This window comes from Harmonia axyridis, chromosome 4 (genome assembly GCF_914767665.1).
Source record: "Harmonia axyridis chromosome 4, icHarAxyr1.1, whole genome shotgun sequence".
Taxonomy (NCBI): Eukaryota; Metazoa; Arthropoda; class Insecta; order Coleoptera; family Coccinellidae; genus Harmonia; species Harmonia axyridis.
In genome coordinates this window covers 36,566,566-36,594,328 of record NC_059504.1, presented here as the reverse complement: position 1 = coordinate 36,594,328, position 27,763 = coordinate 36,566,566, and the positions used below count along the sequence as shown (strand labels likewise).

General features: G+C 33.5%; 3 protein-coding genes across 3 annotated transcripts; 2 read left to right on the top strand and 1 right to left on the bottom strand.

The window, feature by feature from the left end:
• The first annotated feature begins 13,203 nt into the window (after positions 1-13,203).
• Positions 13,204-25,750, top strand: LOC123678699 (zinc finger protein 433-like). Its single transcript, XM_045615844.1, has 3 exons — positions 13,204-13,438; positions 13,643-14,611; positions 24,415-25,750. Exons 1-3 carry the CDS (start codon positions 13,357-13,359, stop codon positions 25,383-25,385), a joined length of 2,022 nt encoding a protein of 673 aa, XP_045471800.1. The 5' UTR covers positions 13,204-13,356; the 3' UTR covers positions 25,386-25,750.
• Positions 16,029-19,603, bottom strand: LOC123678041. Its single transcript, XM_045614814.1, has one exon. It carries the CDS (start codon positions 19,171-19,173, stop codon positions 18,052-18,054), a length of 1,122 nt encoding a protein of 373 aa, XP_045470770.1. The 5' UTR covers positions 19,174-19,603; the 3' UTR covers positions 16,029-18,051.
• A 681-nt stretch (positions 25,751-26,431) lies between the features above and the next one.
• Positions 26,432-27,537, top strand: LOC123678698 (protein snail homolog Sna-like). Its single transcript, XM_045615843.1, has 2 exons — positions 26,432-26,489; positions 26,567-27,537. Exons 1-2 carry the CDS (start codon positions 26,432-26,434, stop codon positions 27,535-27,537), a joined length of 1,029 nt encoding a protein of 342 aa, XP_045471799.1.
• Positions 27,538-27,763: the final 226 nt, after the last annotated feature.

Genomic DNA, 27,763 nt, shown 5'->3' with positions numbered 1-27,763 from the left:
ATAAATAAGAGAATATCAATTTATCGTGAATGAACTTCCAATACAAAAAAAAATGTATAAAATTTCCTACAAATTTATTTCATTAAGGTTATTTGTCCGATAAACCGTTCTGGCTCAAACGATAGTTGAAAATTAGCGTATTGAATCTGTCTCTACAAAAACCTTTTTCCAAAAACTTTGAAATATTATTAATGGCATGTCTTCTTCTCAATAATTTCTCTTTCCAATACAACCCAGATGGGTTTAAACTATACAGCCATCATCAGTTTAGAAAAAGCAATTTCAAAATCACTTTTTAGTGATTTCGTTCATTTATTTATATTGATTTCAATGAATATATTGAGGTAATTGTACCGTAGAAGTTTTTGTACAATAGAGAATTCAAATCCGAACTTCGGTATAGGAATGTCATTCACGAAAAATTAATATTTTCCGAGTTATATGCAAAAAACCGCCAAAAAATAAATTTTTTTGCCTTTTTTGCATTTTTTCAATGTTCCTTCACGAAATTTTTGTGGCAAACCTCAGATTCGGATTCAGCCCCCCAAAACAAATAAAAACCGACGAAATCAAAACTACCCCAAAATCTTTACCCTGAGGCGCCTTTGTGAGTACACATTGACTGAACTACTTTCAGGTTTTCAGGGTTTCATTTCATCATTATATGAATTATTATAATTTGTGATACAGAAAATATTTCTGCCAACCGACAGTATTCAATGCAATTTTTATTTTATGGAAATTTTTCTCAATTTTTTATGTATTTCCTTCAAATTAATTTCAATAAAAAGTGAAATACACGAAATAATGTAAAATACTCGTACAGAAGGCTCGATATAAGCTCATTCATTCAATTAATTTGACTGTAAAACTCGTGCATGATAATCAATGCCTTCTACACTTGTATTATAAATTACTATTTCAGGAATAAATTGAAGTACTAGGGTTTCCAGTTTCTGCTTAGGAGTTTCATAGACTAATAAAAGCAATGCCAATAGACAGTTAAACAGAAACGACTACCGGCTCCATTACTCATTTTAACAGACATGTTACGAAATTATGATTTGTAATTATAGTTTGAAGAAAAGTATGCAATTTTTTGTTATCTATAACTAAATATTAACACTTTCTGGAGTGATTTAGATATAACGAACACTCATAACCACTGCAGTGTATGACGAATGATTTCTGTTGCACAAATTCTCGGTATCATGGGATTTAAATGTTATGTGGTAATCAATATTTCTTTTTCTTCTGAATCATTTAATCGATTTACTTTACTTTAGTGATAATTGCTATATTCTACCTGCTAATTGAGGCTTTAACCTGTTAAATGAACACTTTCGTTTTCAATATTCGGTTCGTCAAAATGAGAATAATGACATTAAGGGTTCTTTTTTCACCTGATTTTCAGAAAATTATGAATAACAGATTTTGCAATTCTTTTCTGGAAATATGGGTACCTACCTAGTTTAAGCTGAGATAATTCACTTCCGATTATAATTGTATTGTTCTGATTTAAAAGAAGTTCAAATTTTTATTTGACTACTTTGCAATTCTTGGAACGAAAATACCAATTCAAACAGCTCTGCTAGATTTAAATCGATCTTCACGTAATCTCTTTCCATTTTTACTCGACTTCAACAAGTGTGAAATTACTCATAATATAATATGTCATTAGTGTTTATATTGAAAATGAAAATGTTCAATTAACACCCAATTTGCAGGTAGAATATATCAATTATCACTAAAGTGAACTAAATCGATTAACTGAATCAGCAGAAGAGCGATCTGTTCAGTGACGAACACTCAAAAACGACGAAAGCACATTGTAAGCTCAAGAGATTTTGAGTCCTTAGTCATTAATGTGACAATTGAATTGGACGCAATTGATCTATGAATGAACGAGCGCATAAACGCTCCTGTCGTTCTTCTTTTTCTTTTTGATAGTCTGCTTGTTGTTTAGTTTTATCTAAATTCGCATAATTTCATTAGAAAAGGATATGATATGTATGAAAAAAGTAAAAGTATGCTGTATAAGATTCCGAATAAGAATAAGTATGATTCGAAAGTTGGTATATAAAGAAAATAATAGTGAATTAATCATATAAATTTTCCTGCAATTTTCGAATTCCACAATTTATGTATGACCTTATTATTTCAAAAACTTGCCGAATTTCTTCTTTACTTCCTAAAAAAGTTTTTGTTAGAATGCATGCATTAGTTTTGTTCCAACAGATTTTGATTTGAAAGGAAAAGAAACGAAGAAAGGAAAGTAATTAATTAAATTTTCATTGCAATTAAACTCAAACTTTCAGTTAAAAATGTATTCATAAATTATGTTTGAAATGGCCTCTACCATTCCTTATACAAGCACGTGCCCTCTTTCTTATTCATTCAGTTGTTACTTTCCGCCTGAAATTTACTTTCAATCTTCTCGCTGCTTCGTCTATTCTAACAGTGTTAGATCCGGACTTCTCGCTGGCCACGAAAATAATCACATATTATAATCAAACTTGGTCAACGTAGAATAAATCGACGAAAAATGAAGTATGGTGAGAAATCTTCTAAAAATCACAGGAACTCAAGGATATCACTGAATATGGCTCTAACGACAGCAAATGAGTCATACTAGCACGTCGTCCAATGTTTACGTCTAATAAGGAAACACCCTGTATACACGAAAAATCTCGACCCAAATGGATCCATTGTTACCTAAATATTCGATGTTTCTATTCCGATGTTTTTCTTGAATTTAAACTGGATAATGGTACCAATTATTCGTGATAGTTTCAGGAATAACGACTGTTTGAGAATTGAATACAGAACAAACTACCGAGTGAAATATGATGTGTTTCCAATATCAACAACACCGACTTTAATGATGGCTTCATCCCGAAAATATCTCCGTCAAGAATTCTGGCTTTGCCACCTCAGAATTGGCGCCCTTTTCAAGGTGCATCCGATGCCATTCAGCCACATCAATAGTTATGTTTTTCATCGTTTACCCACCGTATATACCTAGCCAGATTCAACCCTGCGAATATAATAGCGAAAAGGCAAAGTGCAAGATGTATGGTACGGCACAAGGTGCATGCAGCACAAAGGGCGCAGGAACAAGGGACCGTAGGCACGCGTATGAAGGGCAGCTGCAGCCCCGGAGACCGTTAGACCAGTACGGCACCCTCTTCTGCCCTCCCTTTCCGCTCTTTCGAGGGTCCCAACTCCGCATGTGTTGAGGTATGGCACGGCTAGATTTTCAAAGATGATTCGAGCAGGTTTTTTCTCGTTGGGAGTCTGTACTATATTTGGGAGCCCCTATATTAATTAATTTTTTCTGTTTCCTTTTCCTCCAGTCATTGTTGGGTGTTTTAAGGCCTTCCTCTCTAGCCTCCTTCGTCGTTTGTACATGTGCTAACAGGGGATGTCGATTGGGAGTATCTTGATGGTATTTAGACTAGTTACTTTGATTTTTTTCTTTTTCTTTCTTTTCTCTCATGCGAGGATAACCAGCTGGAGAATTCACCTTTTCCATCTTATGGACAATGAGCCTAGTTGTTGATAGGATGTGCCCAGTTGAATGAACAAGGTGATCGATTCATTGTTCTGAAACTCACTTCTCAATGATTTATCTTATTTGTGAAAACAGTTCTGCCAACCAACATTGTTCACTTGCAAAATAACTAAATCACGATATTTGTGTGAATATTTTATTTACTTCTACTAACTCCTACACTCGTTCATTGAATTCGTGGAAAAATATAATTGCCTTCTGTAGATACTTGTATTAAAAATAACTATTCTCCACATATAGGTTTACCTACTAATTATTTTGCATGAACCAAAAGAATTCATCTGAAATTACTGTTAACGTTTCAATATGCGTAGGTTTATTATTTTATTTCTGAAAGAACCTACCAACTGACTGATGTTAATAACTTTCATTTTTCAAGAAAACCACTGATGTATAGATTATGTGGAAGAAGGTACTTGTATAATCAACAAATATAAAAATCTATTTTTTGGAAAAAACCATCACCTGGCTAGGTGCTTAAACTGATGAAGATTCCATAGTCAAATTCAAAAACGAAAAGATTCCAAATCTTCTGAATCAGTTTGATTTCTTAATCCTTTCAATGTCGAACCTTATTTTCTCCAATTCTGTGGTTATTCCGTTCATTCTTCCACATCTTGTAGAACAAAATCGTGCGAGAATATATCAGAAACGCACAGTTCATGGTTATATTTTATTTTGATATGTTGGTACTCCGAACTTTGCGCCACGGCTTTATCTGTCAATTCATCAATTTGCCTTGAAGAAATCAGTTCTGCCAAACAACATTTTTCAATGCAAAAATCACTAAATGATATTTATGGAAATATTTCATTAATTTCAATGAGAATGCAATGAATTTGAGAAAATAATGTATAATACTCGTACAGAAGGCTCATTCTACCACTCGTTCATTCAAAAACTCACCACGAAGTGGCGAGTTTTTGAATTTTGAACTCGTGGAAGAATATCAATGCCTTCTGCACTTGTATTATAAAGAACTATTAGAACATAAGACCATACGAGATTTTTTCTCATTATTCGAAACCCATAACCTGATGCTCTCTTCTAGATTAACGACAAGAAGTTTTATATAATCATTGTGACTATATAATTTGCGAGTAGATGTAAAATGACAATTTGAAGACTCCTGAAGAATTTCATTTCAGTTCCATAACCAGAATTATTGGAAATTTAAGAAGAATATCGATCGAAGAACATACAGATCCGATCGAAGTGAAATTTTGAGTGTAAAGAACAACAAATGAAAGAATAATTTCGAAAATGAATGAAAAAAACCCTGTAGGAGTGGAGTAGGGAGCGAGCGCTCAAAAGTTCCTGACTTCACGTCATTGCTCTCGTTATTTTTTCTTTTGAAGAATCGATAAAATAACTTCAAAAATATTTTCTTCATGTAAAAATTGTTTGTCCAATTCCGAAGTCGTCTAAGCAAAAATGCTTCGAAAATCTCTATGAAACTTCGGAATGTTCAAAAACTATATTTATAAAAAAAAATCACCTCTCCGTATTTTTATGTCGAAAAAATTATATAAATTTTTGTTGCATTCTTTTTTTAGGATAGAAAACCCAATTCATAAATTTCAAAGGATCAAATTGAAACATACTGTCTTTGAATTTCAATGGAATTAAATTAAAAATTGAAATTAATTGTTATTGAATTGTTTCCTTACAAACTTTTAATCCTTCACAGTTTCACAATTTTGAACTTTGCATCGTGGATATTCATTACATTTTTTGGAATGAGTTAAAATATTTTTGGACGAAATTATGACTAACTGTTGAGAATTCTGTGTAGATTGGGATGTGTTGTGTGTAATTTACTTAGAACAATTTTTTCACTTTCTGAAAATACATACTTTCGTAATTGCGTGGAAAAGAAAACTTTTTTTCAAGAATAAGAGGGTGGCAGGGAGTGGCCAGAATTTTGTAAGGGGGGTCAAGATTTTCAGGTCCATCTAGTTTATGTTTTATTCATGTTATATATATTTTTCTAATGAATTATTTCAGGAGGGGGCAGCAAAAATTTAGGAAGGTTCGTGCACCCCTGTCCCCTCCTAGAGACGCCACTGCTTTTTCACCAACTGAAATTTGGATATAAGTATGGAAAGATCCTAACAGAAATGCAATTTATTATAACTAACTTCCAATTTCTCAAAACCAATTTTCACCACCCGTAGATACCATCAGACCACCCTTAAATCTAGTTCTAAAGGGTTCTAATGGCGCCTCAAAAAACTTCGGTGCACCATTCCGATATCTTGCAAATTACTGATAGAAATCAGCAATAAATTCAGCCAACACCTCATCAAAGGGCTCTTCGGCCGACTGGCTATATCGTTGGGCAGGTGATCGGACGATGAGATGCGCAATCATAATCTCTTGTAATGATCTCCGTGAAAACGATGATTGGGCAATTTTCAACGGTAGTCAGAAATGAAAATTTAATTTGGGAGTTATCGATCCGACGAGATGATTGGTATCTTCGGAGAAGGTGCCAAACGAGGTGGAATTGATACCCATCTATCTGGAGAAAACTAATGTAATTATGAGAGAAAGAATGGCTTGTGTTTTTTAAAGGATTTGGACGCTTTGATTTCGAATTAAATGGAGACAGAAGACTCTCTTTGAAGTCCAGGAACTAAAAGGTCTATAATTATCGAATTTTGAAGGTTTTAAACGATAAGGTTCGCTGATGACGAATCCGTCCTCAAATTTATTGTTTTCCTTATAATTTATAAAGTACTAATTATATTGAGGTGGAATTTCGCCTTGAAGAAGAATATAGAACAAAAAAATACCTAGATATAAAAGTGACAACTCAATTGACCTACATTGATTTAATAAACCACAGTGGCGACAAGTTTGGTCTCGTTTTTGATTGACTGAGCCTAAATATGGCGGCTTTTTGTTTACATTCTTTATTTACCAATTTAATTTAGTCACTGTAGTATTCTTCAGTTAAATAAATTCGTTCTATAGACAATCGAATACTATCAGGCCCAATAATTTTGATTTTGACGTGTGTCAGTTCAGTTCAGTCAATGGACTAGTTTTCATTTTTTTGTTAAGGATTAATTCCAAAAATTTAAGTAAAATGAAACAAGAATGTGGAAGAATCATTGAAATATCTCTAGAAATGAAAGTTATGGGACTTTGAAGTTGCGCTTGGAAGAATAATTTCATAGTACGCAACGTCTAGTGTGTGACGTCACGCCACTTACACGAGGCGACTGGTATTCGCAGAGTGCTTACGAATTCATTGGTGTACCACTTGTGACGTTCGTGTCGTGTTTTGTTCGTTACACGATGGCTGAAATAAAAAAAAATCCTACAAATATTGTATTGTGCCTATGTGTGCAAGCACATAAATATGTTTTGCCTTTGATAATGGATAGACTTCAACAACCAGTACTCAACTACAAACTGTTTATGAAACGTTTTTTAAATAAATCATCGTTATAAGTTGAACCATGATGAAGCAAACTCAAAAGTAGATATCTACTTACTTGAAAAGTTTATTTCCTTTTATTTCAGCACTGACATAAGATGGATTTGAAGAAAAAAACTCCACTGCGAATATATCTATTTTAGGCAAATTGTCACTTTGTCCTTTCACGAAGCCTTTTTCCATTATGGTGACATAAAAACAAAACTCGAGTTACACTGTACAACTACAAACGGCGCGAAAGCCTTGGCGCGGCCAAGTATTTAAACGTAATATATGGTGTAGCGATCACAGGCAAGTGGCGTGACGTCACAGACGAGTCGGAGATCCAAGACTTTCCGCGCGAAAATACGTAAATTTAAATAATATATTTCTCAGTCATTTATTGATGGATTTTCAAAATATTTTCACTGATTCATCAGTTTTCCTCTATATTTTAATTCTATCGTGTCAAATATAGTATTATCAACATCACTAAACTAGTCCATTGTCACCACTATGTTCAATTAAATCACTATAAATTGACCGAGTTGAAATATTGCGTGATTACATGATATATAAACAACAATTTCAAGTTTCGTGCCAAATCTGGCGTCAATTTCTTCACGAGAACATTAGAAAATTCAGACCTCGATTCGGACAGAATATCGAAAAATCCTATTATTTCAGTTATAGCATATATGGCCGAGATGAAATTTCAATTGTAGGTGTACATATATGTAATACAAATTTCATGTATTATACGAAATTTCATCTTTTTTTTCGCGTCACCAGAACCCTGAAAAAGTCAAGCAGGTTATCGAAAAAAATGCCTTATATTTCCGTAACAACAGATCTGACCCTGATCAGATTAAAATTCAGTTTGTAATGTAAACTGATCATTCGAATATACTTGTTGCAGATCGTATAATTATACTATCTTCTGGAGATCTGATAATAACTGCTCATATAGATAAACCAACTAAAGATCGCATAATTTACTATCTTCTGAATATCTGACAAGAACTTCTCATGTAGATAAACTAACTGTAAACAAACAACAATGACCATACCTCATAATATACAGGATGTTTCAATATTGACGCACTATCACGATTAAGTGCTGAAATTTTCGAATTTATTTCGACACAATATCATTAGGCTTCAGTAGAGCTAAATTAAAATTAAATCATTTGGAAATACGCATCTTCAGTTCCCGTTGAAAGACAATTTTTCAACGCTGCTCTTACAGTTACAGAAACCCGCAATAGGTTAGGCGACCAATCTAGATATAAGATGCCTGATGTGTCTTAGATCCTGGATGGAAAATTATGAAATCAAACAAAGCCTGGAGGTTTCTCAATATTAAGAAACTTTATTTTTTTATTATTTTTTATTTTGTTATGATTTATAGTGGTCCAATTTATGTTTCTATCTCAAAAAAGTTGATATTTTCGGTTCTTTTATACAATAAGTTTAATAAACAAAATTGTTTTTTGCAAGGTTCCTTCTCATTTCATTATTTTTTATTGATGTGACACTACACAATAAAACTGCTAAATATCAAGTAGCTTGATATGATTCAAGTACTGATAAATAAATAATTGACTTTACTTGAGATTGAAAAATTGATGAAATTTTCCATCCTTGTCAGAATTCACACCTGACACGTCGGAACGATATCTATGTCATGTACGAACATTATTCCAAAATCCACTTATTTATTCATTGCTCATAAATCACATGTTAATTTCCAACAAGTACCAACCGAATAATTTCCATATAATATATTTCGATTAGATTACGGAACCCTAGCGTAAACTCGCGAAGTACTTGCGGACCACTAAAAGGCCATATCTCATTCTGCGAACAAGCTGCCATAAAAACCGAGTAGTAAAACATGGACACAATCACGGTTCAATGATACTTATTTCTTCGAAATGCAGTTCAGAAAGAATGATCATGCTTCGACATTACATATTATTAGGGTACACCTGATATTATTGTGTTCTACCATTTCCATTTAGATTTAGTGTCAATAAATGCGCTGACATTTAATACATATTAACGTTCTGTATCGCTCTCAATCTTCAACGTCGATTTTGGAATATATGGTCATTTTATTGCTATAAAAGAATTATTTGGTGGGGACATGTCGATTGATCTATTGTTAGATAAAAATTATTACACTACTAAAGATTAAGTTCGCTCTGAACATGAAATTTGTTGTAATTTGCCTTAAGTTTTGTAGATTTTCAATTTAGAAAATTCTGTAAATTTCCAATCTCAATATTTGATTGGTAAGGTGTTTTTTAGCTATAAATTGTTTGATTCTTTCAATTCTGTTCAAATATTTGCCTCATAACCTCAAGAATCGAAATAATATCCAAATATTGACCTTTGAACCTGTTCCAACCAGAAGTACTGGATTTCGGCCCGTTGGAACTAGAGATTCACGGTTTGGCTTGATTTTCAAGCTACTTGGCTTGAACTTGACTTGTTTTCAAATAAAGTTAAGCTTAACTTGTTTTCAAGTCAAGCTCAAGTCAAGTAGAAGTTTTTCAATCTCAAGTCAAATCAAGTATTTATTCATCAAGTACTTGAGCCATGTCAAACTACTTGATTTTTAGCAATTTTATTGTGTAGTATCACATCAATAAAAAAATGATGAAATGAGAAGAAACCCTGCAAAAAACTTATTGTATAGAAGAGCCGAAAATATCAACTTTTTTTATATAGAGTCATAAATTAAATCACTATAAATCATAACAAAATGAAGAAAAATACAAGAATTAAGTTTCTTAAAATTGAGAAATCTCCAGGCTTTGTTTGATTTCATAATTCTCCATCCAGGATCTAAGACACATGAGGCATCTTATTGAATTGTCGCCCAACCTATTTCGGGTTTCTGTAACTGTAGGGGCAGCTCTGGAAAATTGTCTTTCAACAGAAGCTGAAGATGCTGGCGTTGAAAAAAAAACCTTGGCCATTTTGGCTAAGTTTGAAAAAATATTTCTGAAACTACCGAAATCTACCGATAGATTTCATAGAAATGTGAGAAAACTACTAATAAAATCATACTGGCAAATGCTTCAGTCTATCGGCGCTCGAGGAATCCCCTTATATAGTCTAAGCGCGCACGAGATGGCAGAAATATATGTCGTGCGACGCGTGCATATCAAGCTCAAATATGTAATATCAAGTAGCTAGATATTAAGTCAAGCAATAAATATATAAAATCAAGTCAAGCTCAAGTATGTAGTTTTTCAAGAACTTGATTTTCAAGTCAAATAGTTGGTTCAAATGTCAAGCTTCTTTGCTGGATGAATCATTAATTGAAACACAACAATCGGTCCATAGGTATTTATATTATTTCTGATCTTATTACATATTCATTCCATAATTTCAATATTTCGACTACAAAAGTGAATCAAATTATAGTTCTGCTGATCCTGTATTCATTTTAGCCTGTTATTTTAGTATAGTTTAGGCCTAAGGGAGGCCTCCCTGGCCTCCCTTAGTGTCACCACTGATCTATCGTGAAGCGCCTATTCAATAATCAGCTATTTAAATGAACAAATATTCCGATGCCAGATGGGTCAACATGCATTTCTAGTTATCGAATTCTCAAGTTCTTCATCTGTAATCAGATGAATCAGGTTCTTCAATATTATAATTGTATACAGTTCCTGTGTCTAATTTGTTTATTTGATTTTTCTTTTTATTTTATCGTGCATATTATCTTCGAACTCAATATCTATATTTAACCCAATTTGTTATTTAAAGACCTGACCTGCAGAGTATATAATGTATTTTGAAGCTGTTTACTTTCATAATTACTTTGTAATCAAATTAGAAAGTATCTCAAATATGTTGTTGTTGTTTGGTTCAAACATAAATCTTATATTTCATTTCAAATGATAATGTTTCCCCGATTACTTCAACAGCGGGGGAGACAATAATATACATACATAGTACAATAAAAGGGTTACAATCTAATTAAAGGCTGATTGCATTTACAAATTGAAGAAAAATATGAAAGTAGATGGGTTAATATATTTCAAAGAAATTTTAAGAATTGTACTTTTTTATTTCAGGTAATTCTAAAAATAGAAATTCAAAACTAGTTATATTTCGATACATGATGAAACACTTTCCGATCATTTGCCCTTTGGAATTTATATGGGTATCTACTGGGTGGTCCAGATTTTAGTGCAATAACTTCGGAATCGGATAGGAGAACTCTTTTCATGAAAAAAAATCCTATAAACATTCATATAGCATTTAATTCAACATTTCTGGAAGACACTCGAACAATAAAAATTTTTTTTTAATATTTTTTATTGTTTCAGTGTCTGATGAATTTTCTCTCTGAAATGCTCAATAAATGCCATCTGAAAGCGTTATAATGCATTAGCCAATTTTTGTACTTTCATTTACCACTAATGGAAAAATTTAAAAATTAATTTTTGTAGATTTTAATGGATAGTATTGTTTCGAAAATGGTTCATTCTATGAAAAAAATTCAAGAGACCTTTTTTTTCAATGAAGCGCTGTTGATTCTGAAATGAAACAATTTTTTCGAAAAAAGACAATGGTGTAGATTTTCCCTAAAAAAAAAGAATAATCCACTCCCCTATATCTACGCCACTGGATAAGTTTGGCAGGATACCTAATTCGAAAAATTACATAATCAAGACTTCAATATCTAAAAATTAAAACAATGAATGTAATAATACTTGAGTTATAAGTAAAAACTAATTTTTTTGAACTTCAACAATCTGAATCTCGAAAGCGAAGGATATATGTTTATAGAATTTTTTTCATAAAAAGGGTTTTTTTATCCGACGTCAAAGTTATTGTACTAAAATCTGGACCTCCCCATATAATTTCTCAAAGTTTCGTATATTCTTTTCTCAAAAAACTTATGAGATATTTAGTGTTGTTTAATATTTTCCTGAAATATTCGAGATGTACATTATTACAGAAAAATATAAAGATTGACACAATATCTTTCCACTGACAATCTTCCTAATGAAGCTTTTTTGAGAAAAACAAGAATCGAAGATGTTATATTTTACATATGATTACCCTATAAAGAATCTAGAGAAATTCGTTTCATTAATTTCATTTTTTTCTGTTTTCAAATCCATTATTATGTCAAACAATTCGTTTTTGTTTAATATAACCATGCATGTTATACCTACAGTTCTTTTCCAATAATAACTTCACGTAAATATTATCTCAACTCAACAGCTGATGTTTTGCAAGCTTGTTTGAAAAAAATCACCCGGAACACCTTTCTGAGAGATAAATACATCTGAACCTCTTGAGAAAGAGTATACCTAATGAAAGACAAAAAGTCGGACCGATAGCATTTCTAAACTATCTAACTTCAAAGGAGTTGACATCTGTTCATCTAATTCCATCCCAAACATACCTACTTCAGATTTCGACAAATTCATACTGCTTTGAATTGTGGTTCAATACTTTCAGATGATTTGTGGAATATTCCTCGACTTGAATGAGATGTGAAGTTTTTCATAAAGTTCAAAAAAATCATCGATTCAAAAAATATACGTGATAATATATGTAGAAAGGTTCGCAATACAACCTAGAGCAGTGGAGATAATTGCGATATGAAAAAGAAAATAAATTTACTTATAGAAATTTCTTGATAAAAACGACAATAAGAAAGTAACAGATTTTCCACATTCCAATGTCTGCTGGATTTTCTCTTGTCCAAGACTAACACTTCACTAAAGTATATAAATAAATAAATTTGTAATTTCAAACCCCAAAATCAATTGAAAAATCACGATAATAATACCTCAATTCGATATTCTAATCCAATTGTATCAAACAATCAATTTACTGTCTTAACGTTTCATTGCAATCTCCAATTACCGTCAATCGTACTAGCACGTTTCCCTGTGTAATTCTCAAGTAGCTAATTCCAACCAGTGGTCATCCTTAACCTACTCAATTAAATTACGAAATTACACATCATCTCTACACCTACCGAACGAACATAAACAAAACACGATTATAATCTATTCCATTCGGGAGCCAAAGCACACCTGTACATTCCCTAACCATAAACCGTCCTCCCATTGGCTAAGCCAGTTCCGCTACGGGTTCTATTGGTTCTTCGGCACGTGTTGGCAGGGGTGGGGGAACACCTATTTGAGTAAACCGCTTACAGTGAGAAACTCAGAAACCGTCGTACCACGAACCGTGAATGTGCTAACAACAGTTCGTTTCAGTTGGTTCAGTGAACACACGTTATAATAGTGATACCTATTTATTGGATTTTACGAACAGTTTTGTGTCTCCTGTTTTTTATTTTGGATATACCATGCCTGTGTCAATGATGGCGAAGAATTATTCTCATTGTCCTTTGAAGAAGAGGCCTGTGCATATTGTGGATGATATATCAGGTAGGTTGAAACGCCTTGACGTTTTGGAAAATTTTCATTCAATTCGTTGAATATTTTTTTGGATAATTGGATCTTGAGTAATTTTTGATTTTTCAAGTAGTCAGTAAAGAATTTCATTCCACCAACAGTCAAAAGTTTAAATTTCCGAAAATAACCGAAATAAATATGTTGACATCGTCACTAAATTCATTTTTTCTATTATAGATGAACCTGAAGATCTCAGCACAAAACCAAGGGATTTGAGCAAAACCGAACAAATCTCATCGTCGAGTTCTCCAAGTTTGCCAAGTCCGACTAGCAGCACTAACATTCCTTCACCTTATTTTGATTACACTTCAATTTCTCCTTCAAACTCACCAGTTTCTTCACCTTCACCTCCAGCAATCTACCATCCAATTCCATTCCACCCAGCTTCTATAAGCCCTGAATACGCTCCTCAAACTTGGCACCGCAGTGTGGCAGCTCCTCATTACCCCTATGGATTCCACCCTTATGGATACCATCATCATGATTACGTTGTGAGGTCATCGTCACCTTATAGTGAAAGTTCTTTGTCGCCACCACATCAGCCAACTCACCCTTTGATGCCGCTGGCCATCAAACCTCTACCATATAGTGACCAATCTTCGCTGAGTCCGAATTCGTCGACAGCATCACCGCCTCCTGAGATGGTAACAGTTCGCGCTGAAAAACATCGTCAAGCAGACAGACATCAATGCCCGGATTGTGGGAAAAGCTACTCTACCTTCTCCGGACTTTCAAAACACCGTCAGTTCCACTGTGCTGCTGGTGATGGACCCAAAAAAGTCTTCAACTGCAAGTACTGCGATAAAGTATACGTTTCCTTGGGAGCTCTCAAGATGCACATCAGGACCCACACTCTACCCTGCAAGTGCGAGATTTGCGGAAAAGCTTTTTCCCGACCTTGGTTGTTGCAAGGACACATCCGTACCCACACCGGAGAAAAACCCTTCTCTTGTACCCACTGCAACAGAGCCTTCGCCGATAGATCGAATTTGAGGGCCCATTTGCAGACCCATACGGATGTCAAGAAGTATTCTTGTAAGAATTGTAACAAGACCTTCTCGAGGATGTCTCTCCTGACCAAACACTTAGAAAGTGGATGTCTTGGCAACGCTAATGTTATGCGTATGCCGACTGAAAATAGGTACTGATTTTCCATTCGTTTTCTGTCAGTTTACAAAGTACAAATCCTGAAGAGTGTGCCTTCTTAGTCAGTTCGATAATTTATGATGTTCTTGTGACGAAAATGATAAAACCTTTATTTTTATATGTTTTTTGTACAGTTGTTTTTCGAAATCAACGTTTCTGTAAATATCTGAATGCGAGTTCAAAATTAGTCAGTTAAATTATGTAAATATTTGTACAGTATTAATTGTTAGTTATTTATTTTCATATATTTTCGAAATATTCTTTCTAGTCATGGAAGTTGTTGTTCTTCCTCATGTATATATTGCCATTTGATAGTGCCTTATCAAAATATATTGAAGAGCTATTATTAAAATGTTATTTCCAATTATACTTTCGTTTTCTTCCAAAGCTTACACCCTTCGTAAAAAAAGGTAGACCTTTTTGTATTGTTATGATATAAAAAAATCCCATTCAAAGGTACCCGTGTTCCTTGTCCATATTCATCCGTTTCATATCGGATGTAGGACAGATGGATCTTTCTGGTTCCAAATTACCGTGACAAAGGCGGTGGTACCCTGTACTTACCTAGCAGTCCCACAAGTTCTAACCGATACGATTGAATAAAAAGTTGTACCTTATGAATGAAATTTATACAGATATTGTTCCCCTAAAGTTCGGTTGTGTCCGTTAATAAGGGGGATGGAAACGGTAATGCACCTTTCAGAAGAAGAATGGGATCTGATTTACGTATTTTATGGGTTGCCCGACCATGAAGACGTGGTTTGGTGGCGAAAGGAATCTTTCTCATCGATTATTCGATAGTATTTTAACGTTTCTGATATATTCAACAATTAATTTAGTTAGTAGTAATCTTTATTGATCCTTTAGATTGAGAACATTCAATATAGGACAAGTCATTGAACAATTATATTATAGGTGGTACACAATTAATTAAATTCACTATCATTCAACAAATCATTAACATGATGATAACATTTATTATCATGTTTTTTTTGAATGCAGAAATATTTTTCAGTTCTCCAATGGAGTTTGGTAACTTATTGTATAGTAATATACCGAAGTAAGCTGGATTATGTTCACAAATACTGAGATTATGCCTAGGTATACAAAATTTCTCACAATGCCGTGTGTAATACTTATGATAATCGCTATTCTTTTGAAATCTATCCAAATTAGATTTAGCAAACACAAGAGTTTCCAAAATATAAATACAGGGTACTGTAAGCAATCTATACTCAATAAATATGTTCCTACATGAATTATATCTTTGAACACCTGCTATTATGCGTACAGCTCGCTTTTGAAATCACTAAATTATATTTATGGAAATATTTCATTAATTTCAATGAAAATGCAATGAATTAGAGAAAATAATGTATAATACTCGTACAGAAGGCTCATTCTACCACTCGTTTATTCCAAAACTCGCCACTTCGTGGCTCGTTTTTGTATTTTGAACTCGTGGAAGAATATCAATGCCTTCTGCACTTGTATTATAAATAACTATTCTGAAACTTGCTGTATACTCTTACTATTAATTTTTATCAGAAATGATTCCATGCTGAGCTTAGTTCGAGGGGTAAAGTTGATAAATACCGTTTTTTCTATGTTTAGGTACAGTCTATTATCTAAAACCAAGTAACGAATCCATCTAACATTTTTTGTGCATACATTATGAGTTCTTCTTTATTTTTATGGCTACATAGGTAGCTGATATCATCGACAAACATTTCAATCGAATTTCTCTCATCTATATCTGGTAGGTCATTTACAAATAGTAAAAACAATAGGGGTCCCAATACAGAACCCTGAGGAACACCAAACTCTATATTTTTTTTCTTTAGATCTTACACCCTCTATCTCCACTACCTGGGCTCTGTTGGTCAAGTAGGATCTCAGCAAATTATTTACTTGCCCTCTTAATCCATAGGCTATCAATTTTTCGAGAAGCAATTCATGATTAACCAGGTCCTAGAGTTTTCATTTTACCTCACTGTCATATAGTTTGCTCAAAAAGTCGTGAATGGCTGTAGTTGTTGATCTATTTTTCAGGAATCCGTGTTGCGCACTGTGAAGGATATTGTTACTAGTCAGGAATGAAATAATTTTATCGAAAAGAATTCTTTCAACTATCTTAGATATGACGGACAGTAGACCTATAGGTCTAAAATTTTCAACTTTTTCTGTATCTCCCTTTTTATAGATTGGAACAATTTTCGCCAATTTAAGAATCTCCGGAAATACACCTCGATCCAACATCAAATTTATGAGGTATGCCAATGGGTGGGCAATCAAATCTGCGCATCTTTTCAAAACTTTCGTATTTATGCCATCCACTCCAACGCTATTCGAATTTTTTAGATTTTTCAGTACATCCCTGACAATTTTATCATCTACTGGTGTAAGAAACACCAATTTTTATAAATTTAGTATATTATCGTCATAGTTGCTGTCTAATAATTCACAGTATATTCTTTTCAAGTGTTTTGATGACGTGCTAATGCCAGGTGTTATCCAAGATTTTCTGTTGTTGTGTAGATTTGGCTTGTATTTTCTGAGTGGAAATGTTATATCCGTGTAATATTTCATAGATTCAACAAAATTCGAAAACGCTTCATTTACCTCCTGACATGTGAAAACTTCACTCCAAGTTTCTTTTAATAAATAAGATCGAAATCTATGATGATTTCGTTCCGTGAATGACCTAGCATACTGCGTCAATACAGGTTTATTAATATTTTCGCTTATGGTTAAAATTTGTGCAGAATGATCAGATAACCCATTAAAAATAACGTTGCATTTCAAAATATTTCCTGAATTATTTACACAAATATAATCTATACCTGTTTTTGAATTTTTTGCGACCCTCGTTTCAGTATTTATCAATTTAGAAATGTTGAAAGATGATAGTACATCTGTTAGTTCCCTCTTAGCAGTGGCGTCGCCTAGGTTATAGATATTTAGATCTCCACAAATTATGATCTCATTATTGGCGTTTCTGCAGACTGAATTTAGAATAATTTCCAATGACTTGAGAAATGGAGATATCTCACCGTGAGGAGGGCGATATACAGAGATAATACACAGTTTTTTGTTAGTCAAATATACCTCGATTGCACTTATTTCTACTATATTTTCAGTTGACATTTCCTTTATCTTTTTTAATTCTTTAACATTGTTTATTAAAGATTCTTTACAAAATATGGCACTACCTCACTACCACCACAACTTTTCAGAATTCTACAAAATATACTACCTAGTTTATAGCCATTTAAAGATATATACCCTGACAGTTCCTCTGTTAAATAATGTTCTGTAAGACAAAGTACATCAATTTCCTCATTCATCAGAAATATTTCAAGCAAATCTAATTTATTTCTCAGAGAATTTATATTTTGATGCACTATGATGAGGTTGTCCGTTTTGGTTATTTTTAATTGTTATTGACTATTATTAACAGGTAATTTGATATATTTTCTTTTCGCCTCAACTTTCCTTAAATATACTGAACAATTCAAATCAAATATATTATGTTCTACATTCAATTTTAGTGAAAACTTTTCATTCATTGATACACAATTATGACACTTTACTTTCTCATTACAATTTTCAGTTTTGTGACTTACTGACGTACAAAGTAGGCATCTATCTTCTTCTGTGCACTCACTGGCCTTGTGATCAAAATTTCCACATTTGTAGCATCTGAATACTGGTATATATTCATACACACTGCATCTGGACCACCCTATACTCAATTTTCCTCTCTCGACAAGAAGACTAAAACACGAAGGATCGCATTCTGCAATGGCCATATATCTAGTTCTCATCTTCTTGATTATTTTCACATCTAAAAGGTGATGTTCTTTGATAAGGCACGCATTTTGTTTTCTAATCATTTCCTCAATTGTTTCTTTATCCATATCTTCCTCTATTCCTACTATTTTAATCCTTGGATTTATTTGGTTTGGCAGTCTCATATCGTAACTTCTTTTTAATTTCTTCTCAGTTGCAGATCTTATTTTTTCAACTTCTTCTTTGCTGTTGCATTTGATCAGGATTCCACCTTCTTTGATGTTTTTAACTTGGGTTATTTCTACCTCTAAGGTAGCAGGGTTGCAAGATTTCATTAGGGCTTCTTTGGTAATTGAACTTTCCTGCTTTCGTTTAGGTTTTATCACCAACACCTCTCCTGTAGCTTGCGCATAAGTTTTTGTTTTCGCATTCTGCTTAGCATTTTTTGTAGCAGTTAACTTGTTTTCAATATCAACAATTTTTTCTTCAAATAGTTTTTTTATTTCAGCTATGTTTATACCATTTTTCAAAATCAATTCGATGTACAACAGGTACTGATTACAGTACCATTTTGCATTTGTAGCATTTGATATCGTTGTCCACGCATCATCCGCTAAATTGGCACAATTTGGATGAAATCTCCGCTTGCATAATCCATCGCATAACACGACGAAGTCTTCTAATTTGTTTTCACATTTATCACAGTTCATTTCCATTTCATCCGATTTACTTTGTGGGAAACACTTCTTGAGTGCGCCTCTGGCTGGCATATTCAGAATTCAGCAAAATTGTTCTTGTTTACACAATTTTCCATAAAATATAATAATCAGCGGAGGTGGTTTTCACTGGATCATTTACTGTTTTTAAATGAATATTTCGTATGTCTTGAAAAATAATCAACAAGATTATTTTCCGATTCAAAACAATTTGAAAAACATCGATCAATTATTCGCCTCGATAAATATCATAAGGAGCACCAAAAAACACGTCTACTCAATATGGAGAGAATACTAACTTACTTGATGAATGATAGTGAATACATATATGGTATTAGTTACAATGTAAGTGGAAGTCTATCGTCTATTGATGAATTTCAGTGCTAAGTATATCTATTTGAGTGTATACAATATAAGTGTCTGTGAAGTTAGCACCCACTTTTTCGAAAATCGAATTTTTTTTTTGCATTCGTTAGTAACTCATAAGTAACTATTTGTAAGTAACATTTTTTGATTATAGGTTGGGTTACAAACGAAAATTTTTGTGTTACAAATAGTTAATAACGAATGCAAAAAAAAAAATTCTTAATTTTCGAAAAAGTGGGTGCTAACTTCACATTTTAGGAGTGACGATGGACTTTCTAACTGATTTTTTTTTTGGAGAAATAGAAAAAATTGGAAAAAAAAACGAAGTTAGCACCCTCGCGGAATGCGATGTTTTTTTACTAGTATCCTTGAGTTACAAACAAAAATTTTTGTGTTACAAATTGTTACTAACGAGTTACTAGCGAATGAAAAAAAATTCTTTATTTCGAAAAAGTGGGTGTTAACTTCACGGACACACAATATACAGAGTGTCATTTTATTGCTATAAGACTACGTCAACCAGTTGCATGATAACTAAGTGTCTTAGTTTTCGAGATATCGACAGGTTTATGGAAATCGTCAAAATCTTAGTCATTGTTCTGAGTGCCACAGCAACAAATGTTGATATTTTGTTATTCTTTTTTCGATTGAAAATGACAGGCGGATCAGCTTATCCAACATGACTAAAGATTTTGGTGCGTATTATATGCTCAAAAAAAATAAATGTCATATTTTCAAAAAATAATGATCTTTTTGCGCATTCGGATGCATTAAGTTTCTTTAACTACTGATTTAATTAATTCTCAGAGTTCCATTTCAATATAGATCTTTTTGTAATCGTTTTCTTTTAAAAGATACCAATAATAGTTGATACCTCATAGAGTAGAGATCTGGGCTTCAACCACTTCGAAAGTGTTGGTGCTTATGTTGAAGTTGTGAAAAACAAATTATTTTTATGGTTATTATGAAATATTATATTTAACACATCATAGATGTTCACCTGTCCATCAAATTCTTGTGTCATCGTTCCTGTCATATGGATATTCGAAATTAATTGTTTCAAATGTATTTAATGGATTAAGTCCTTACTTATGGAAATTCGCATCGATTTGATAAATATAGATACTTTTCATTTCGAGTGGAATAGGTATTAAACTTCAATTTCAACCAGGTCAACTCAATATCTAGTTCAAATAAAACACATATTGCTTTTCAGCGTTTTTATTATTATTTTCCTAAATTATATATACAAGAATATTTACACGGAGAAATATACAGGATAGATAAATTTAAATTTTTAATTAAAAATTAGTACCTGATCTCTGGGATCGCACCTAATGTTTTTATATAAATTATAATGTATGAACAATATTGGGTGGTTAGTATAATTTTTTTCTAGAGGTATGTTGGGTCAAATAAAACACATATTCGCCTCAGGTGGGATACATTTTTTCAGGATTTCTTACGTTAGAGTAATGTGATGTATCAATTTATGTCGTATTCTAATATTAGTATTTTGTGAAGTAGTAGTGCCGAGGTATTTGGTTTTTTCAAGTTTTTTGGCAGTATATTTAAAGAATTTTATAGTATCGTTTTTTATTTTGTCCTGAATTAGTTCGATGTTTCCTGTTTTGTGAATTTCTTCGATTGGTGTATACCTTGATTCATTTAGAATGATTCTAAGGAATTTATTTTGTAAGACTTGTAATGTTCTTAAATTTGACAATGAAGTTTTGCTCCATATTGGATCTGCATACAGGAATACCGGACGGATGCATTGTTTGTATATTCGAATTTTTGATTTTTTGCTGAGTTTGCTTCCCTTAGACAAAAGTGGGTACAGACAGCGAAGTAGTATGTAGCACTTCTGTCTAATGTTGTTTATGTGGTCATTGAAGTTTAATTTTCTGTCTAGGGTGAGACCTAAATATTTGACCGTGTTTTGTTTGTTTATTATTTGACCGTTGAATATTAGGTGATTTGGATTTGGTGCAAGCTTTTTTTTATGCGTGAAGTGGATTAGGGTAGTTTTACTCGTATTAATTTTGATTTTCCATTTCTGATAATATTTTTCTAACTCGTTCAAATGATTTTGAATGTATTTATTCACTTGATTGGAATTTGATGATTCGGCCACTATTGCAGTGTCATCGGCAAAAATTTTTAGTTTTGTACTATTTGTCTTTGGAATGTCATTTATAAAATAATTGAATAGTGATGGGGATAGTAGGCCCCCTTGTGGTACCCCTGCTCTTAATGCTAGTTTTGTTGAAAGCGTTTTTTCTACTCTTACCTGGAAAGTTCGATTTGTGAGGTATGAGTGAATGATTTTAATTAGGTGTGGAGGAAAGTTGATTTTAATAAGTTTGTAGATCAGACCTTCGTGCCAGACGGTGTCGAAAGCCTTTTCTATATCCAAATTAAGCATGGCTGTGATTTTATTGTAGTTAAAATTTTTTGTTATTTGGTCAGTAAAATATCTAGTTCAGAAATGTAGATATCTATTTCAATTTCAAAGGCTGGAACGTTGGAGCTTGAAAATAGGGGATATAACGTTTAGCGAGATCTATTGCAATATGTGTGAACTAAGGCAATATAAACCATTGGCGTAACTGCCGGCTGGTCAACAGGAATTTGTGTCTCAAAATTAGGAATTTATTTTCATCGAATAAAAATAAGATAACAATGAACATCGAGAAAATCATTTCCATCTGAATGGTAAATATTCAAATGCAAACATGAGTAGGTACAGTGTGATTCACTTAGGATAGGTATTGGTAACCACAATTTTCTCGAAAACGGAATATACAGGGTGAGTCTTTGACTTGTACATATATTTTAACCCAAGATTCCTGAGGTCAAAAGAAACACTTTTTTCCTTTACAATTTTTTCCGATTCGACCCGGTTAAAAAGATACAGGCTGTTGAAAATCGTTAAAAAAATGTGATTTTCGGCTATATCTCGTAAATGGTTGTATCGAAGGAAATGATTTTTGAAATATAGCTTTTTTTTGATGTGATACATCTTCTCCGAACACCAGATTCCATACACATTCTTCTGTTTCTTTGTTATGAACATAACATACCATAAAAATACCAGAAATTCGAAGAAACCAACTCTTAATAGTAATTTGAACGTTCATTGAAGAATATTTGGCTAATTTGAAAAATAAAAGTATTCTTCATATTTTCTCGTACAAAGCGCCGTTTTCGAATAACTTGATCTTAAAAAAAAAAAATTATCTGTGAAATTCAAAAACTTGGGTACTTTGGCTGAATGCAACTCTGTTCTATTGTGGAAAAAAAAACCACAGAAATGAATATTTACTATGAAGTCATGTCTCAGATTTAAGAATTGAAGTACTAGCCAACTTAGTTTGAAAATGAAGTTATTTGAATAAGCTCACCTCAACTCCTCGATTTGATTAAAAATCACTGAGCTTTGGCACAGATCTGATAATAAGAAGATACTTCACTAAAATCAACATTCTTTTTGAAAAGTCCAGATTAGTCATAAAACCCATGTTTAATAAAGTTTTCACAAAATAGTCCCATTATAATGACAACAATCAATATCCCACTAAAGACTGCTGCTATCGAACAATACTGTATTCTTCTTCGGCTCATTCAAACTCACATCGAAACATACCACTAGGACTAGGTACATACTAGACAAATTTTCATGTGATTTAGATTGAATACTTTTATTCTTTTGCTATTCCATAAATTCATCCTAAGAGCTTATGATTGACATACTTCCAAGAGGGCCATAATTGTTTTAATGTGAAAACAAATTAGGTGAGTTAAAAGAAACCAAATATTCTATTGTGGATATTTACATTGAATACTTCTCATTTATTTTCAATGCCAAAATCAAGATGAATTAAGTAGTAAAGTTGGCTATAATGTAGGTACACATTAAGAACAAATTTGATTACAAGTGGAGTCTAACATTTTCCATTGATTACAGAGCCAGAATATTTTACATATTTCCATATTTTCATACTGATGGTTTCAAAAATATTGATGCATTTCAATATTTTTATGAGATAGTTGGAACAAATCAAATGCTTCATTTCATAACAAATATCTTATAACAATAACAGTGTAAACTGTAAATGAAAATTTTAGGTTAGAACATAGATTATTCGAACCGAACTGCTGTGTTTATATTTGGCATCACTCGAAATTTGAAATTCAAACTTAAGACCACAGATTACCATAGTCTGTGTTGGATCTTTCATAAATGAATATTATTTATTTGAGATTTTAAGGTTAATTCTTGCACGAAATAAACAACGATATCATATAAATGAAATATAATGAATGAATGGATATGAGTATCAGAGCTAATATGGGTGGTAGCGAGCTCAATTCGTTATAATTATCGAAAATGAAATAGAAATCAAGAGAAGAATATTTAATCTTTAGCGTCAACGAAATTGGAATAACTCATTTATTTGATTATAAACACTACTTTGTTCAACAAATGGAATGTTAAACGTGAGTTTATGATGGTTTTTCTAATTTAGTAGCTTATTTCCAAGGTTCAAGAGGTATATCTTATGCTTGAGAAAACTTCAGTGTTCCGGTTTTCAGGGGTGAATTAGCTCATTTTGAAAATTTAAAATGGCTATATCTTTTTAACAGGGCCGAATCGGAAAAAATGGTAAATGAAAAAAGTGTTTCTTTTGACCTCAAGAACCTTCGGTTAAAATATATGTACAAGTCAAAGACTCACCCTGTATTTTCATTCTGTAAACAGAGGTTTGTACAAGTCCATGTTGATTTGAGATGCGCGTTGAAATTTTGATTCTTCAAGTAGTCACTAATGAATTTTATTTCACCACCAGTCAAAAGCTAAAATTTCCGAAAATAACCGAAATAATTTTATCGACATCGTCACTAAATTCATTTTTTCTATTATAGATGAACCTGAAGATCTCAGCACCAAACCAAGGGATTTGAGAAAAACCGAAGAAATCTCATCGTCGAGTTCTCCAAGTCTGCCAAGTCCGACTAGCAGCACTAACACTCCTTCTCCTCATTTTGATTATACTTCAATTTCTCTTTCAAACTCAGCAGTTTCTTCACCTTCACCTCCAGCAATCTACCATCCAATTCCATTCCACCCAGCTTCTATAAGCCCTGAATACGCTCCTCAAACTTGGCACAGCAGTGTGGCAGCTCCTCATTACCCCTATGGATTCCACCCTTATGGATACCATCATCATGACTACGTTGTGAGGTCATCGTCACCTTATAGTGAAAGTTCTTTGTCGCCACCACATCAGCCAACTCACCCTATGATGCCGCTGGCCATCAAACCTCTGCCATATAGTGACCAATCTTCGCTGAGTCCAAATTCGTCGACAGCATCACCGCCTCCTGAGATGGTAACAGTTCGCGCTGACAAACATCGTCAAGCAGACAGACATCAATGCCCGGATTGTGGGAAGAGCTACTCTACCTTCTACAGACTCTCAAAACACCGTCAGTTCCACTGCGCTGCTGGTGATGGACCCAAAAAAGTCTTCAACTGCAATTACTGCGATAAAGTATACGTTTCTTCGGGAGCTTTCAAGATGCACATCAGGACCCACACTCTACCCTGCAAGTGCGAGATTTGCGGAAAAGGTTTTTCCCGACCTTGGTTGTTGCAAGGACACATCCGTACCCACACCGGAGAAAAACCCTTCTCTTGTACCCACTGCAACAGGGCTTTCGCCCTTAGATCGAATTTGATTGTCCATTTGCAGACCCATACGGATGTCAAGAAGTATTCCTGTAAGAATTGTAACAAGACCTTCTCGAAGATGTCTCGCCTGACCAAACACTTAGAAAGTGGATGTCTTGGCAACGCTAATGTTATGCGTATGCCGACTGAAAATAGGTACTGATTTTCCATTCGTTTTCTGTCATTTTACAAAGTACAAATCCTGAAGAGTGTGCCTTCTTAGTCAGTTCGATAATTTATGATGTTCTTGTGACGAAAATGATAAAACCTTTATTTTTATATGTTTATTGTACAGTTGTTTTTCGAAATCAACGTTTCTGTAAATATCTGAATGCGAGTTCAAAATTAGTCAGTTAAATTATGTAAATATTTGTTCAGTATTAATTGTTAGTTATTTATTTTCATATATTTTCGAAATATTCTTTCTAGTCATGGAAGTTGTTGTTCTTCCTCATGTACATATTGCCATTTGACAGTGCCTTATCAAAATATATTGAAGAGCTATTATTAAAATGTTATTTCCAATTATACTATCGTTTTCTTCCAAAGCTTACAACACAAAGTGTTGGTGCTTATGTTGAAGTTGTGAAAAACAAATTATTTTTATGGTTATTATGAAATATTATATTTAACACATCATAGATGTTCATTTGTCCATCAAATTCTTGTGTCATCGTTCCTGTCATATGGATGTTCGAAATTAATTGTTTCAAATGTATTCAATGGATTAAGTCCTTACTTATGGAAATTCGCATCGATTTGATAAATATAAATACCTTTTATTTCAAGTGAAATAGGTTTTCAACTTCAATTTCAACCAGGTCAACTCGATATCTAGTTCAGAAATGTAGATATCTATTTCAATTTCAAAGGCTGGAAGGTTGGAGCTTGAAAATAGGGGATATAACGTTTAGCGAGATCTATTGCAATATGTGTGAACTAAGGCAATATAAACTATTGGCGTAACTGCCGGCTGGTCAATAGGAATTTGTGTTTCAAAATTAGGAATTTATTTTCATCGAATAAAAATTAGATAACAATGAACATCGAGAAAATCATTTCCATCTGAATGGTAAATATTCAATTGCAAACATAAGTAGGTACAGTGTGATTCACTTAGGATAGGTATTGGTAACCACAATTTTCTCGAAAACGGAATATATTTTCATTCTATAAACAGAGGTTTGTACAAGTCCATGTTGATTTGAGATGCGCGTTGAATTTTTGATTCTTCAAGTAGTCACTAATGAATTTTATTTCACCACCAGTCAGAAGCTAGAATTTCCGAAAATAACCGAAATAATTTTATCGACATCGTCACTAAATTCATTTTTTCTTTTATAGATGAACCTGAAGATCTCAGCACCAAACCAAGGGATTTGAGAAAAACCGAAGAAATCTCATCGTCGAGTTCTCCAAGTTTGCCAAGTCCGACTAGCAGCACTAACACTCCTTCTCCTTATTTTGATTATACTTCAATTTCTCCTTCAAACTCACCAGTTACTTCACCTTCACCTCCAGCAATCTACCATCCAATTCCATTCCACCCAGCTTCTATAAGCCCTGAATACGCTCCTCAAACTTGGCACAGCAGTGTGGCAGCTCCTCATTACCCCTATGGATTCGTCCCTTATGGATACCATCATCATGACTACGTTGTGAGGTCATCGTCACCTTATAGTGGAAGTTCTTTGTCGCCACCACATCAACCAACTCACCCTATGATGTCGCTGGCCATCAAACCTCTGCCATATAGTGACCAATCTTCGCTGAGTCCAAATTCGTCGACAGCATCACCGCCTCCTGAGATGGTAACAGTTCGCGCAGATAAACATCGTCAAGCAGACAGACATCAATGCCCGGATTGTGGAAAGATCTACTGTACCTTGTCCGGACTCTCAAAACACCGTCAGTTCCACTGCGCTGCTGGTGATGGACCCAAAAAACTCTTCAACTGCAAGTACTGCGATAAAGTATACGTTTCTTTGGGAGCTCTCAAGATCCACATCGGGACCCACACTCTACCTTGCAAGTGCGAGATTTGCGGAAAAGCTTTTTCCCGACCTTGGTTGTTGCAAGGACACATCCGTACCTACACCAGAGAAAAACCTTTCTCTTGCACCCACTGCAATAGGGCTTTCGCCTATAGATCGAATTTGAGGACCCATCTGCAGACCCATACGGATGTCAAGAAGTATTCCTGTAAGAATTGTAACAAGACCTTCTCGAGGATGTCTCTCCTGAACGAACACTTAGAAAGTGGATGTCTTGGCAACGCTAATGTTATGCGTATGCCGACTGAAAATAGGTACTGATTTTCCATTCGTTTTCTGTCATTTTACAAAGTACAAATCCTGAAGAGTGTGCCTTCTTAGTCAGTTCGATAATTTATGATGTTCTTGTGACGAAAAAGATAAAACCTTTATTTTTATATGTTTATTGTACAGTTGTTTTTCGAAATCAACGTTTCTGTAAATATCTGAATGGGAGTTCAAAATCAGTCAGTTAAATTATGTAAATATTTGTTCAGTATTAATTGTT

Bases quoted from the DNA above. Each gene is read 5' to 3' on its own strand.
- LOC123678699 (XM_045615844.1), top strand. From the start codon at position 13,357: ATGCCTGTGTCAATGATGGCGAAGAATTATTCTCATTGTCCTTTGAAG. The intron at 13,439-13,642 runs GTAGGTTGAAAC...TTTCTATTATAG, and splicing joins TATTGTGGATGATATATCAG to ATGAACCTGAAGATCTCAGC. The intron at 14,612-24,414 runs GATTTTCCATTC...TTTCTATTATAG, and splicing joins GCCGACTGAAAATAGGTACT to ATGAACCTGAAGATCTCAGC.
- LOC123678041 (XM_045614814.1), bottom strand. From the start codon at position 19,173: ATGCCAGCCAGAGGCGCACTCAAGAAGTGTTTCCCACAAAGTAAATCG.
- LOC123678698 (XM_045615843.1), top strand. From the start codon at position 26,432: ATGCGCGTTGAATTTTTGATTCTTCAAGTAGTCACTAATGAATTTTAT. The intron at 26,490-26,566 runs GTCAGAAGCTAG...TTTCTTTTATAG, and splicing joins TGAATTTTATTTCACCACCA to ATGAACCTGAAGATCTCAGC.